At 39.8% G+C, this 15,058-nt stretch overlaps 1 protein-coding gene across 1 annotated transcript; it reads left to right on the forward strand.

Moving 5' to 3' along the window:
• The first annotated feature begins 259 nt into the window (after positions 1-259).
• On the forward strand, positions 260-5,618 carry LOC124308754 (pro-resilin-like). The gene is made up of 3 exons (XM_046771769.1): positions 260-535; positions 2,971-3,303; positions 4,855-5,618. The coding sequence occupies exons 1-3, from the start codon at positions 518-520 to the stop codon at positions 5,143-5,145; spliced, it is 642 nt and encodes a 213-aa protein (XP_046627725.1). The 5' UTR covers positions 260-517; the 3' UTR covers positions 5,146-5,618.
• The last annotated feature ends 9,440 nt before the right edge of the window (positions 5,619-15,058 follow it).

Raw genomic sequence — 15,058 nt, forward strand, 5'->3', positions numbered from 1 at the left:
CAGGCAATTCGCAAGCGTGTATTTTCGCTCGAGCAACGTTCGAGCGGCGCGATGAGAAGGACCTTGGGGTTCCCCGGGCCCCCTCAAAGGGAGGCTGAGGCGAGTCGTGGTTGGATTTAGCCGAGGGGCCCCCCTTCTAGCTGTCCCTTGCCTGCAACTCCCTCCGTAAAATGGTGTAAGGTAAGCGCTCTTCCTTGTGAGCGAGGCAAAGGATCCTCGGATGGTGGCCCAGGCTATATAAACAAGGAGAGTCGGTGTTGTGAGCAGTCACTCCTCACTCAGCTGGTGGCCGAGCAACAAAGTGAATCCAGAAAACAATCGGTTGGCAAAGATTCTCGGTTTATTTTTTTCATTTATTTCGGTTAGTCGCGGGTATAATTCTCAATTTCTGTGCCAGACGACGATCGTCCAAGTGACCCGGAAACCGTGCGCATACCGGAAGGAGCACCAGTATCAGGGAAATTTGAAAAAAAAAAAAAAAAAAACGATCACCCTTTCCCACCGGAAATCCTTCGCCATGATCAACCTCGTACAGGTATGTCAGTCACGACGCAGCATCCTGCGATTCGATTTTCACCACCACAGAACCGCGAATCTCACCCCGTCGAAATCATCCCCCCCACCCTCCACCGCCACCACCCCCCCCCCCGCCTTCGTTACTCCCGATTGTGCAAATCTCACTGCACATGCTCCCCGTTTCATATTCCCAACGAGACTTCGTACCGTCCGCGAATATCTTATTTCACCGATTTAAACGTTATTTCCGGATCGGTCTTTTGCGCAAGGTGAGCCCAAAAAAAAAAAAGAAAAAAAAGAGTGGAACGAGTATCGATCGTTTTGCCATTTTTACATGCAATTAAGGATGTATAAGTTTTTTTGCGAAATAATACGTTTTTTATTCCTTGAACTCTGGATTTAACAATTACCGCTATGAATATTCCACCGTCGATGAATTTAAATTAAAAATTCTCATTCATGCCGAATAAATGATCCGACGGATTTACACATTAAAATTAAATTCATTCGCGTTGGGTGAACAAATGAGCAAAATATATTCAGCATCGTTTTGATGAATTCTCTGCAATATCCGTCGGTGATATTGACAGATATATTAATTGGCAGAAAATTAGACTGTAATCAATACCTGTGTATCGTATCTGTGATCGAACGTGAGGGGCTATGAAATGTGATAATTTCAATGATTCGAAAATTAGTTCACCACCTGAAGGAATTCTTAATCAATGGTGTAATGATTTCGCGGCCGTTTGATCATTTTCTATTATTCAGGTGGAAGAAGGGTGAATATTTGTATTTCCACACGTGTAATAATTAGCTAATTAGCTAATTAGCCAATTAGCGATATTTTAATTCCTTGCGATATCTTCCTTATCCCTCAATTAAAATAAATTCAAAACTGCGGTCCCGCGATGCTCGCACGTGGTGTTAAACGGACTTTCAAGGATCCTTTAAAAATTAAACGTGTATATTCTCGGGATAATTAGGGGCGGCCTAATTGATCGACTGGATCGTTTTATGCCTACCTCACGGCTACGAAGCAATTACGCCGCGTCTTCTCGACCATCGCTAAGTATAGCGTTATTTCGACCGCGAGGGTCAGTTTCGCTTTCGATTATTTAACTCACGCGAAAGCGTGCCATCCTTTTCTATTCGTAAAATGTGTAAAATACCCGGATCAATCCATCATTCGTGCAACCGTGTTGCGGAGGAAAAACAAAGCAGTCGTAACAGTCGATCTGAAACTAACGTGTTCGTTTTCTTTCGGTATTAAGCAATCCTGTACAATGTTGCGCAAAAAGAAGTACAAGAATTGGTGTAAAATATGCCTGAAGAACAAAGTCGCGATGTGTCAAAGTTTACGGAAAAGTTAGAAAAGGGTGAGGAAGTAGAATTTATTCTGTCTCTAGAGAAAAGTGGATACGCAAAAGTTTGATAAGGACGAATTATGTATAAATGAATACGTTAATACTTTCTCACAGACATTACAAGACTGATGATACAGCTCGCTAGGAAAAATGACAAGTTATAACTTTATTAAATATCGAAGAGTGTATGTTTAATACACGATTGAAAATACTATACATTATCGCGTCGCAGCGACCTTTTCTATAAATATTATACAATGAGATCATTAACCGCACGATAAAGTGTATAATATTCCTGCTACATCCAACGTATCGATTCATTATATTTAGATACTTACCTAGTTGCTCGTGCTGGAATAGTAAGAAAAAAAATAAATAAAAATGACGTTAAAAAATTTTCAGGCGATGACGTATAAACTTACACCGTCCGTCACGCAACACATTCTCAAATTAATTTCACTGTTTCGTGTGACGAATAAGCTCTGGAAAGGAAACAGTAAATAAACAATAAGAGAAAGGAGATGAGTTTGAGAAGAAAAACTTGTAGAAACAAAAAACTTGATTTTCATATTTAAAAACAAACAAAAAAATTCATTCCGTAGATTTATTCTTTATACACAAACTCTAGAATCTCACACGATCTCAGCAAACTTAATTTATTTCAACTGAGATTCGTTGCAACGCGTGGGAGATAAAAATATATCATATAACAAACAGCCTGCGGTTACCCGAGGCGTCTTGATACCAAGGTGAAAAATAACAAAGAAGTTTTTCGGAGCTCGCGTTACGCATACGTATATTTAAACAGGATATATACAGGAGAAACAAAGTCAAATTAATTAAAATTTAACCGTATAACGTACAAGAGAAATTAAACAAAAGAATTGATGAAAAAAAAAGCTCTATACGTCTGTAAGCAAAAATTGATGAAAGAAGTAAGAAAAGTAAGGGAATTATTCACAACAGTCGTAGAAATTTCTCTCCTCTCCGTTTTTTTTTCCCCATCCTCTTCTTCCAGCTCAATTTCACAATTTTCATAATTTCTCTCGCTCGTTTTTTCACCACCTTTTCATCGTTCCTGTTGAAGATCGCTCTGCTCGGCTTCGCGGCAACTCTGGTCGCCGGTGACCTGCCCCCAGGAAGCAACAGATATCTGCCCCCCGATCCAACCAAGGGCTACAACTACAACAAGCCGACGCCCCAGTTTCCGACTGTGACAAGACCCACCCCCTCGTTTCCGGTCACCAGTCGACCAAGCACGAGCTTTCCGTCGGTGACCCCAACCCGGCCCAGCATCCCGAGTTTCCCGCCTGGGCCCAGGCCCACTCCGTTCCCGGTGAACCCGGTCAGGCCCACGCCGGGACTGCCGGACTATAATGGACAGCCCACGGGGAACAATGGAAACACATTGACGCCGAATGTGAGTCTAGGAATAGAGAGAAATAGAGAGAGAGAGAGAGAGAGAGAGAATGAAGCGTGGATTCTGTGAAGAGGACGGTTTAATTGCCATGATTGAATTTCGTAAGCATTTAACGGTGCTGGAAATTCCTTTGCTTGTGGTATAATTGCCGGATTTCTTAACCTCGAGGAACGCTGATCATCCTTTTGTCTCGATTTCGTCTGTTTTGGTACTGCTTCGTGCTGGTTTAATCGGTTTTTTTACGTTTCGTTGTAGAGTTTATTGTTCTAGCGACAAAGGTTTTAAAGACTGTCGTGAACCTAGAATACTCGATTATTGCGATGTCGTGATTACGATGATGATCGTGATCGTTTTGTATGTTTACGTTTTGTAATCGCGATTCTAGAGGTTTTTTTAATGCCTGTCGAAATCCTGGATTTTACAGAATTATTGTTTCCCGGTTTCTGTACCGGGACAGGCGAATGGATGGAACGATTTTTGAAATTCCGTCGAGGTTGAAAGCAGTTGGATCTTTGATTGAATTTTGTGAAATACCTTTCGTCGTGAAACAAGTACCGAGGAGTAGCTCAATTCGTGGGATGATTTCGGGGGAGTATCCTTGGATACAAAATAAGCCTCGAGAAATACCCTTATTCGTGAAATTGTTTCGGGAAACATTCCAAATCCTGAAATGTTATTCAAAAATGATGCTTGGCTCTGATTAAACCCCGAAAAATAATTTTATATTCCTCATTCTGAAAAAAAAATTCGCAAAAATGCTTTTCTTTGATTGAAATTCTTGAAATATCCTATTCTGTTTAAAGAAATGTAGGATTTGTGTTAAAATTCATAAATACAGGACCTGAAAATACCCCAACTCGTTCGATAAAATTTGGTGAATATGAGTTGTTGCGAACAACATCCACAAAACATCCGATATCGTTTAAAGACATTCTGTAAATGCATATAATTTACAGAATAAGGGCCGACATAACACAGTTCAAAAATTGCGAGAATCTCAACGAATTTGTAGAAACTCTCAAATGAATTTCTCATCGTCATAATGTCGAAGATGAATGGGAAGGTTGGAAGAAAAATTTCCCTTCCAATTTCCTTGGGATTGGTTCGAAACAGTTTATGATGATTTTGAAACTGCTCAAAGCTGCTTCAAATCAGTTTGAAGTCATTTGAAACTCTTTGGGATTGGGTCGTAACCTTTTCTAACGATTATCAAATCACTTGACACCACCTAATCAGTTTGAAATTCTTAATACTTAGTTTAAAACCATTTGTGATGGTTTTGAAACGCTTTGAAGCTGCTTAAAAGTTAGTTTGAAGTCGTTTGAAACTCGTTGGAATTGGTTCGAAACCGTTTCTAATGGTTATCAAACCGTTTGAAACCACCTAAAATCAGTTTTGAACCGTTCGTAACTTCTTGGAATGAGTTTGAAATCGCTTGCAATGTTTTCGAAATAGCTTGAAGCTGCTTCGAATCAGTTTAAAATCGTTTCAAACTCTTTCGGACTGGTCAATTTGAGGAAAAATTGATCGATCCCTTTTTTCACCTCGCAGCAAGAGCACCACGACCATGGTGACCACCATCATCACCATCACGAGCCAGGAATGCCGTTCGACTTCAACTACGCCGTAAAAGACGATTCCTACGGTAACGACTACTCCCACAACGCGATAAGCGACGGTGACGTTGTGCGTGGAGAATATCGCGTCCAGCTACCCGACGGACGTCTGCAAATTGTTCAATACACCGCCGACTGGCAGCACGGCTTCAACGCCCAGGTCAGCTACGAAGGAACTCCGAGGTACGACGTCCCCCGGCCCAGCGGTACCTTCAACGGCTACTAGAGGGACCCAATCAGGTCGTCCAAAGGATGTCCCGACCGATCCTGACGAATAGCCGCAGCCGTCGTCCACCGGACAAGCCTTAGAAATTGTAAAACCCGTCTTACTGGACGATAAACGGTTTTCCTCTTAATTTTTTAAGTTTTTTTTTTTTTCTTATTCATCTGTTCGGGAATCATCGGGGCATCCTGCTCAGAGACGGGTTAAAACCAAATCGCTGATTTCTACTTCCGGTGCGGAAATCGAACGATCCGAAAGTAGGATTATTGCACGTTATGCATGTTAACAACAAAATGACCGTTGCAACGAGCGTGACAGATAAGAAATTTTCATTTTTTAGTTTAATTCGATTGCTTTTTTTCATTTCTTCGTTGAATTTCTAACTCCTTTAAACTAAATTCCGTATATGACGTAACCTGTAATGAAATGTATAATACAAGCACGTGGAGAGGTCAATAAATTTGATACAACGATTATACACGTATGTCTCTGTTACGACGTGACTGTGGATATTACTACAATTATAATATTACTCCGACGGTATAATATAACATGTAGCATATACACACACGGTGTGGAATTACACGCAATTCAAAACGAAATTATTATACCCCCCCCCCCGGGCCCAATTGCGTGTTTCCTACAAAATATCATTACCGTTTTCGATTCTAAAGCCGTATGGACAAAAAGCGAGAATTATCAGTCCGCTGTTCGTTCGTAACTGAATTTTTTAACGACCGTCACGTACGTAACCTCCGATTATCTTCTGTTATAATACTTTTTCCAATCTCTCTATACTCTGAAAGAAATTTTTGTTATGGCGTTGAATAATACAACACCGCATATCGGTGTATCAACTGTTTTTAAGCGTCTAAATTAGACGTTATTAATAGAACGGAGCAGGGTTGAAATTCCGAATTTGAAAAGTTGCGAAAGCACCAATTACGACTTTTTTTTGTGGCGAAAGTTGAAGTAAAGACGTCGAACTTTGACGAAACATCAAAGTTTCCAATGGTACGAAACTCGACGCTCAAAGTTACCAAGCGGCGAAACTCCGACAGGTCAAAGTTCCGAAACTGTGAAAATGAGAAAATTTAAGAATCTGAAACATCGAAATTTCGAATGAATCAAAATTTTCAGATCTGTGAATTTCTGGCTTGGTGAAATTTCACCCCTTTGAACTTTTTTTGTTTTGGATTTTCGATATTTTCACGTTCGGAATCCTGGTCATTCTGATTTTCGGTTTTTCTCATTTTTTATACCCACTCGTCGATTAATTTTCGGAATATTGCACCATCGAAACTTTATTCTTCGGAATTCTATTCCGTCGTAACTTTACTTTTCGGAACTTTGCTCTATCACAACTTGAATTTTAGAAATCTTGCATTTCCGACCATTCGAAGCTTTGTTGTTTCTCCAAAGTTTGATTTCTTCACTTCAAGTTTCACCATGAAAATAATTCGGAATTCAGTGCTTTCGGAATTTCACTGCCGCTCCAACACAACGCAATCGAATGAAAAAGGAAAAATAACTACAGTTCGTTCGACAAAAAGTTTAGAACCGTTAAATTAGCAAAATTCGAACACGCTTTCCAAGAAGCGCAACTCATGCGATGATCCATAATATATGGTTGGTAACAAACCTGCAGGGCATTCGGACCAAGATTAGACGTAGAGACGTAGTATAGTAGAATCGTTCATAGAAATCGAAATCTCCGCGTGGTACAGAACAGTGTTTGCTTCGGTTAAACACGGTACGTGCGGTTTCGCGTTACACGTGTGTGTATGCGTGCGTGTTAGCGTGTGTGTGTGTTTAAGGGTGGGACATCGCACACATGCTTCAATGGGTATAACACGCGGATCCTCCGATGTGTACAAACGCCGGAAGGCTCTTCCGCGTCGATCTTCAAACACCCAGAACCACAAATAGAGAGAATGTCAGAGAGAGAGAGATCGAGAGAGGGACGAGAAGGGGGGGGGGGGGGGAGCAGGAACTTGCAATTGCAATTTCGTATATCGGCAATGTTTGACCAGGAACGACGTGAGCGCGACTTTGGTGATTCATAAACGAGAATTGCTCGAGACAGGATCCGGTATTGATCAAGTTTTGACGCTTTTGAGCTTTTTGTTGGAGTTTAATCTCGAAATTGAAACTGTCCCGGTTATGCTCATTATCGTTTTTTGCATCCCACCCGTCAAAGACAGGAAAAATAGTAGCGGAATATCGATGTGTTATTTCATGACGCCTTAACGCAACGAGAAAATTCAATGATCGACGATTTGTGTGTCTGATGAAATTTCAGAGGTAAATTACCGAAACCTAGATGCTCCGGACGTTTATCAGGCACGTCATTGACGAGAGTTCTACCTTTCAAGAGGCTATCGTAGTCTCGGTTCAAGACGCGAAGCCAGCGGCAAAACCGCATGCCGTACTTTCACTGCTCTGTGGGAAGATCGAATCAAAGATCGTCTCTATTAAAGCGGTTCTCATCGTTGGATCTATTTTCTGTTATAAAGAGACAGGGAGAAGTGGATAAAAATTTTGGAGGAGCGAAATGATGATGGAGAAAAATTGCGAATTAATACGTCTGAATTTCTCTAATAACCAAAATGCAATAAAAGAAGGTTACCAATTTAAAAAACGATAAAAAAAAAAAAAGAAACGTCATAACGCACGGAGTCGAATTATCATAATTCTACGACATTTTGATCTTCTTTTTTTTTTTCTTGGATTTTAAGATCTATAAATTAAATACAGATGTTATTCGTACTTATGTGAATAAAGTTTCACATTCCGTGAGTCGGAATTCTCAGCCTGTATAATAGCTGAGATATGAATTGAATGAACGAATAGTTGAATTCATTAAATCAGGTTTTATTTTCCGCTATTTACAAATTTCCTGACATTCGAACAATGTCATCATCAGCCTTCTGCCCGCCTTTTTACAGCAGCATTAATCAGTTTCACCGACCTATGCATGAATAACATTCATTGCAAGCTTTTACAGGCCATTCCAGCAGAGTGAGAATATAATAATTATGCGCATTGTTGCCTCGGGCAGAGAGGAGAGCTTTCGCCCCTCTCTCGGCATGAGAATCGGGGGTGTCTTGAGGGTGGCTCTCGAAAGGAGCGGCCGACAATGGGTGGCGGGGAATAATCTTGGCCCAAAGGGATGCTTTATGCGGCCCGCGTTTCCTGCGGGATCCAAGGGAGGCCTTAACCAGCGGAGTAGTTTCTGGTAGCGAAGCCAGGCGCGTGGTGCCGGGATTACAACAAACGACAAGGCTAATTAATAATTATGACACTTGTAGTTTCGCCCTCTGTCGACGACTCCCCGCGTCTTCGAGGGCGAGGCGCATTCGTGCCTAAATGCGTATCCACGCTTTCCCTGTTTGTTGGCTCGAAGACTCGGAGAAGCGGCCACGGACGATGGATTATGGACGCGAGGCACGCCCAGGAAAGTTGCACTCACAGTCAGTCGCCGGTGTGTTTTAATCGCTTCTCACGATTTGCGCAATTCGGTGCAACATCCTGACACGCATTACGGGGTGATGATTATTCGACGCTTCGCGCAATTGCTGTTAACTATACGCGTGTGATATTTGCGCTGAGGAAAATATCGGCGAATTTATTGGGGATTCAAATTTGGCGGTGAAAATATCAGGAAATTTACAAAGGGTTGCGAAGTCGAGTTTAAAAAGGTGTTCCACCTTTGTGCTTTATGGAATTTTTATACCTAGAGGGAGGATGCGTAGAAAAATCGAAATTTGGAACAATTGAAGTGCAGAGAAACGAAATATCTACACTGAGGAAAATTCAGTAAAACAGGTATCGTTGAAAAAACTGTTTGAACATTGTTGGAATTACGAAAAACGAGGTACGCGTAAACATTTCGCGCTATCGTCGATCTTTTTTTGGTAATTGCAAAGCAAAATCAGTTTGCGAGGTTTACTCTACTTTTTTAGCTAAACAAGGCTTTAACGTCAATTTATCGTCGCACAAGCGTTAAATTTTCGCAACAGTTGCAAGAAAATATAGCAACAATGATCACAATGACAAAGAATAGTCACGGATACTAGAATTTCCGGTAACAGCTAGAAAACTAATTTTCATTTTGTACCTGGAAATATATTTTTCGATTGTGGTAAAAAATAAAACTAGTTAAGGACTGAGCGGTAACCGGAACTAAAGATTTCTCTCAGTGTAGAATTGCCCGAATTCTGTGAAAGAGAAAAATTCTCGTGATTATGCGAATTGTTTATCTACACTCAGAATTTTGTGAATTTTAAAATTTTATAAACACATACTAGCATATTTTTGAAAAATCGATGCTGTGATCTTTCAAATTTTCCCCACTTGAAAAATCTATATCTGTCTGAAATAGTAGACACCAGTTTTTTATAATCTTGTTGAACAATCAATTAAAGCGTCGTAAAAGGTTTACAATAAAATTCAGTCTGAAAAATCGATTACACTATAGGTTTTTTTCAGAATTGAAAAGCTTACAAGTTCGTCCAAAAATTTTTAGAATCCAGTCTTTTGGCTTTATCTATTCTTACAGGGTGAGTTAATATTCTGTGTTTTTACGGGAGTGTTCTCTGAAAATCTATGAACCTGAAATATTTAAAATTGCAAGAAAAATCTCAAGCATACTGTGATACTAAATTTTTTGATTTCTGTCAGTCTGAAATAAAATTAAAGTTGTTTCAAAAAGTTTTCGAAAGATTTTCCCAAAACTGCTTTGACGGATTTTTTCACTACTGTTGCGATTTCTAAAAAACCGAATATCGATGAAATATTATTGAAAGAAACCTTCTCCGCATAATCAGCGATTTGAAAAATGATTCTTAACAATCGTTCAACTCGCTATCTATGCGTGAAATCAGAAAATGAATTCCAGTAACAACAGTAAGAAGAGAAAAAAAAAGATGATAAATGCGAGCCATCATTCACCCCGAAGTTCTTGTATTTGTAATATTTCATCAAATCAGTTAACAGCTGCAAGCGAATGTACCTGGGCATTAAACATTTTTTCCTCGACGGTGTTCGTATTGTTACATGCATAAAAAGAGAGAGAGAGAGAAGGGAGCGATAAAAGAACGCGTGGCGTACGTCTTTAGCGAAATGAAGTCTTCGTGATACAAAAGTTTTTAAGGTCGTTTGTCAACAGGACCTAATGACCCTTTGATTAATGACGCGCTTCCACCTGATTACTTTCATCCCCATGCCCAAACTCTTCGAGCCAATCCGGTTCCTCCCGCAGACGGATCCCTGCTGCGTACACGCGAATGGAATATTGCGAGAATCGATTTATAATATTTGGGAAAATTACGATAAAGAAGCCGAAATAAATTTTATATTACGTTGATAGCGAACAGGCTTATATATCGTAAAAAGCTGGATGGGAATGAAAAGAATAATCTCATAAAAAAACGTGTTCCTGCATACACAGTGTATGTTTTATTTGATGGAAAGTCACACAAGACATATTTATTCGGTAAACACTGATATGGTGCCATAAAAATAATCGAGAAAAACAAATTCATTCGTCCATATCACATTCACATTTCACACTAATATTTTAAAATCGATCAATCGACTCTTGTTTTTATTTTACATAAAAATGAACGGTTTAGTTTTAATCTCTATTTAACATTAAATATATCCATAATTGAAACGAGATGTTGAAGTGAAGATTCAAACGAAGTTGATTATCGAATGATTAAGTAAAATTCAAGTTGTCTTGAATTCGGCATCAGCCTTCGAAGATTTGACAGCCAGTTGATGTTGGTGTTGAAGTCATTCGGATCCAGGTGGACTTTGACCTTTTTGAAAATTGAATTTTTTATTTACCATTGATGCAGTATAATTTCGATGACTGACCGAACAGTAAGCTGAATTTGAAAAGAGATGAACAACGTATGCTAGTCGATTAATCTCTATCGGTTCGTCTCAGGTTATTTGCGCAGATATTTGGATGCCTGTTGTGTTAAAAATTTATCAAAGAACGTATCGCGTTTTTCAAAATCCAAATTCTAAAATGTGCGGTTAGGGGAAGAAAATCTCGCGCCTCGGGTAGCTAAAAATTTTAACGGAACTGCCTACCTAACACAGACTCGAATTTCTATTTTCACATTCTTCCTTCCACCTTCCCTGACACTTGACTGGCGTCTCGCGGCTGCCCTTTCTTATGTCGATCCAATATTCTTTGAATCTTTGAAGAATACGTGACCCCAATATCCACCGCTCTGCTTCATGCTTTTGCGAAATCGAAATAATGCAGACGAATTATGCATTGTCTGGCACTCAGCTCTGCGAGGGCACTCCATCAGCTTTTAACTATTTATCGAAGCTCGTTCCTCGAGTTTTCCTCAATTCGCGATTCCTTGCCTTTTTTTTTTTTTTTCTTTGCTCTTCATCCCTTATATCCTGCAATAATCGTCGCGGAGCGTTCTCGGAAAGCGAATGAATCGATAAAATGTTTTTGTTTACACATCGAGTCGCATTCTTATTGAAATATTTTACGAAAAATTTTTCATAATTTGTATTTAATTTTTTCCAACAAAGTTTTATAAATTATTCCGAAAAAAATTGTCGGAAATTATCGTTTCGTGATTTTTAAACAAGATTAATTATTTCTATTTATTTCCTTCTTCTAATATTCGAACCAAAATCCTGTCATTATTTTTTTTTCTGTCTTTATTCTTCATTTCTCGACACAATCTTAGAATTCGTATCGGAATAAACTTTTGGCAAGATTTTCGAAGCTATCTTCACGCGAAATGCGGAGTCTTTTCAATCTGCGCGGGACTTCCGTAACTTTTCTGTGATTGTTTAGGGATCAGAGGAGAGTCCCGCTTCGCATTAAAGCCGAACTATTCTAATACTTTGTTATTTCCTCAACGTTTTTGGGAAGGAGAGGAGAGAAGAGGAGGCGACCGAAAGAGCTACGGGAATATCGTCGGAACCCCCAGCGTATTTTTCGCTGCCACGATTTGTCCGCCTTATCGAATCTACATCTCAAGTTCGGCCGACGGCAAAACGCTGTGCAAACTGCAGTGCAGATTTTAAACGCCTGCTTCTCGCACCCGTTTATGCAATCTTTTTACGGTTTCCGATCAATCTACGAACCAGGTTTAGATATTTTTCTTTCTCCTTTTTACGCGCTCTTCGAGAACTTGAACAGGTTAAATTTTTGCCAGTGGCAATGAACTTATCAATTATTTCTTATTTGTCATTTATTATTTTCAAAATCTATCCTTTGCCTAAATTATGCCACAACTTTTCCGTAGCTTGTTAGGTTGGGCTGAGTTAGATAACTTTTAAAAATATACACATCGCTCTGTTTTAAACTCAAAAAGTACAATAATAATTGACTGAAATAAATTCATCGCGCACGTTTGATTGGGTGAATTTTGAAGAAAGATAATTGGCTCCTTAATTAAGATATTACAGTCGTTAAATTTTTTGCACCTATCAAATCTGCGTGCGAACATGTGTGAAAATATTTCCAAATTTTATGCCTCCTGAGAATTATCAAGTTCATTCCGATAAGTTCGAGAACAAATTAGCGATGTTCAAGACAATGAACAAGGGAAAGAAAATTGGCCTAACTTTGACGCGCCTTCAGATATTAATTTCCGCTTACGCAAATATCCTGTGCGAAAAATTCAGAGTTTCAGCATTGTCAATTAAAGAGAATCTAATTAAAATCGCATCATAAAAGATCAGCGCTTATACGTATATATGTATATATATATATATCTTAATCCCTCATCAAAACTGGGATTTGCTATGTCGCTAATAATATCCAGACCCCCATGAATCGATATGTACATATATATATATCCGATCCCCGTTTCTTTCCAGGGGATTCAACTTAATGAATATATCCTACTATATATATATATCCTACGTCCGCGGATATATTCAGCTGATAAAGAATAATCCCATCAACGACCCGCGGGGGTGGAAAATATCTCGGAATGCACGTCGAACACATCGGAATTGATTGGCGTCGCGACGACGCTCAGCGCCGCGGGCGTTCCTCTTACGCCCCGGAAGTCGGACGGACGTGGAACCGGAAGTACGCAGTTTGAGCCCGGATTCGAAGGGAGAGCCGGAGGCGAGAACTGAGTTATCCACTTCTTCCTCGATGCGTGTACAGCTATTTGACTAACGATCACTTCAATCAAATCCGCTGACGCGTAGAGCTCGCTGCGTCCTAAGGGTGAAAATCAAACGACAATTCGATTAATTTCCAGCCCTCCGAGTTCTTTTGACGCTGCGAAATATCTTCGGATTAGTCAATCGCTTTTCAGCCCTTCAATTTCGATGATCAACGCAAATGAAAAGACGATTCTAATTAACCTAACTTTAATCACTGTCCCGGTGATTTTTGAAACTTTTGTCAGATAAGCGCGCGATTCTTCGCTCTTTGAATTAATTCGTATTAACCGTTGAATCCGGGATTGAGATCTTTTAATTTCATCGCCGTCGTCGTTTCGCACAAATCTCGGTTGATCTGAAAGTCAGATCGTTTCTTTGAGACTCCCAACAATAATTAATTAACCGTCTGTTGTTACGATGTTCTGTTTTCCAAAGCTTTGAATTCGGCGTTTAATCGCGGATCCTCGGATTCATTTCAACTCACGGTAAGAAAGTTGTAAGAGATAAAGTAAAATCGGAGTGAAATGAATAGAACAATTATTGCGTTACGTCAATATAGTCGCGAATTATCGAACCCTCGGTTACACGAATTGATTGATCGTTTATACACCGCGACAGGCGTCGATTCTTCTCCAATCAACGAGACATTTACGATTTTTTTTTAAGTAATTTGGAGTATTAATTGAACGGTGACAAACCGAGCGACACGTTCAATGCGCGACGCAGAGCTAACGGGGAATCGATGTTGCAGTATTCCTGGATTCCAGAGAGCTGTGCGAAATACGAATGACAGTGTTAAAAATAAATCAAACGATACAGAGAGTCGAGAACAAATCCGTCACGGTATGTGAAGTAAAATTTCTTGAGTAAAAATTTAATTTTCTATACCGTAACTATATACAATATTTGTATACCTAAGCTTAGACGAATCAATTTGCTACCAAAGGGTCGTTCAACAAAATAAAGATTCTCACGACGAAAGGTGATTTATTAAATTCGTTCATTCGACCTAACAATAAAAGTTTTTCATACCCGAGGCAATGAAACGTTGATAAACGCAGATCGAGTACGAGATCGTCGGGACGAGATGTTGGTCGAGTTGGCGCGGAACGCCCCATATACAATAGCATACATACTTAGAGAGATAAACGAACAGCTAATGTCACGGATTCTTTGCTCGTTTCACGCGATACGCGCGGCCCCGATATAATAGCTTCGGTTGGATGTATACCTAGATCCTCGAGTCGGCCATCCTGCCTCTGTCTTTCTTTCTTTCTGACTTATCCCCATTGTTAACGAGCAAATGCCAACCGCGCAATGCACGAGGGTTAAATGCCTAGGCTACGCTCTGCATCTTGTAACCAGCCTCCGGGAAATTCTCACGTGGATCAGACTCAGGGTTGATTATCGGGAAAAGTTGTAGTTTGATGAAAATTTTCACTTCGTTTAATCTGATCTTGTCGCGCGCAGTTAACGTTATATGTATTTGGATGAAATTAGATTTGTTCGTTTCATCGTTGTGGGTTTTTTGTTGAAGTTCCGAATTTGAAAAGCTCCGAAAGCCCCGAATTCCGAATTATTTGCTGGCGAAACTTGTAGTAAAGAAAGCAAACTTTCAAGAATTAACGACAAAGTTTCGAATGGTCGGAAAACCGGACGGCTCAAAGTTCCGAAATGTAAGATTCCGAAAATTGTTATTAGCAATTTTGAAACAACCTCGAATAGTTTCGAAAAATTGAGCATGTTT

This window comes from Neodiprion virginianus, chromosome 7 (assembly GCF_021901495.1).
Source record: "Neodiprion virginianus isolate iyNeoVirg1 chromosome 7, iyNeoVirg1.1, whole genome shotgun sequence".
Lineage (NCBI taxonomy): Eukaryota > Metazoa > Arthropoda > Insecta > Hymenoptera > Diprionidae > Neodiprion > Neodiprion virginianus.

What these genes read in the sequence shown, in the direction of transcription:
- LOC124308754 (XM_046771769.1), top strand. An exon ending in GAAACACATTGACGCCGAAT is followed by an intron (nt 3,304 to 4,854) that starts GTGAGTCTAGGA and finishes TTCACCTCGCAG; the next exon opens with CAAGAGCACCACGACCATGG.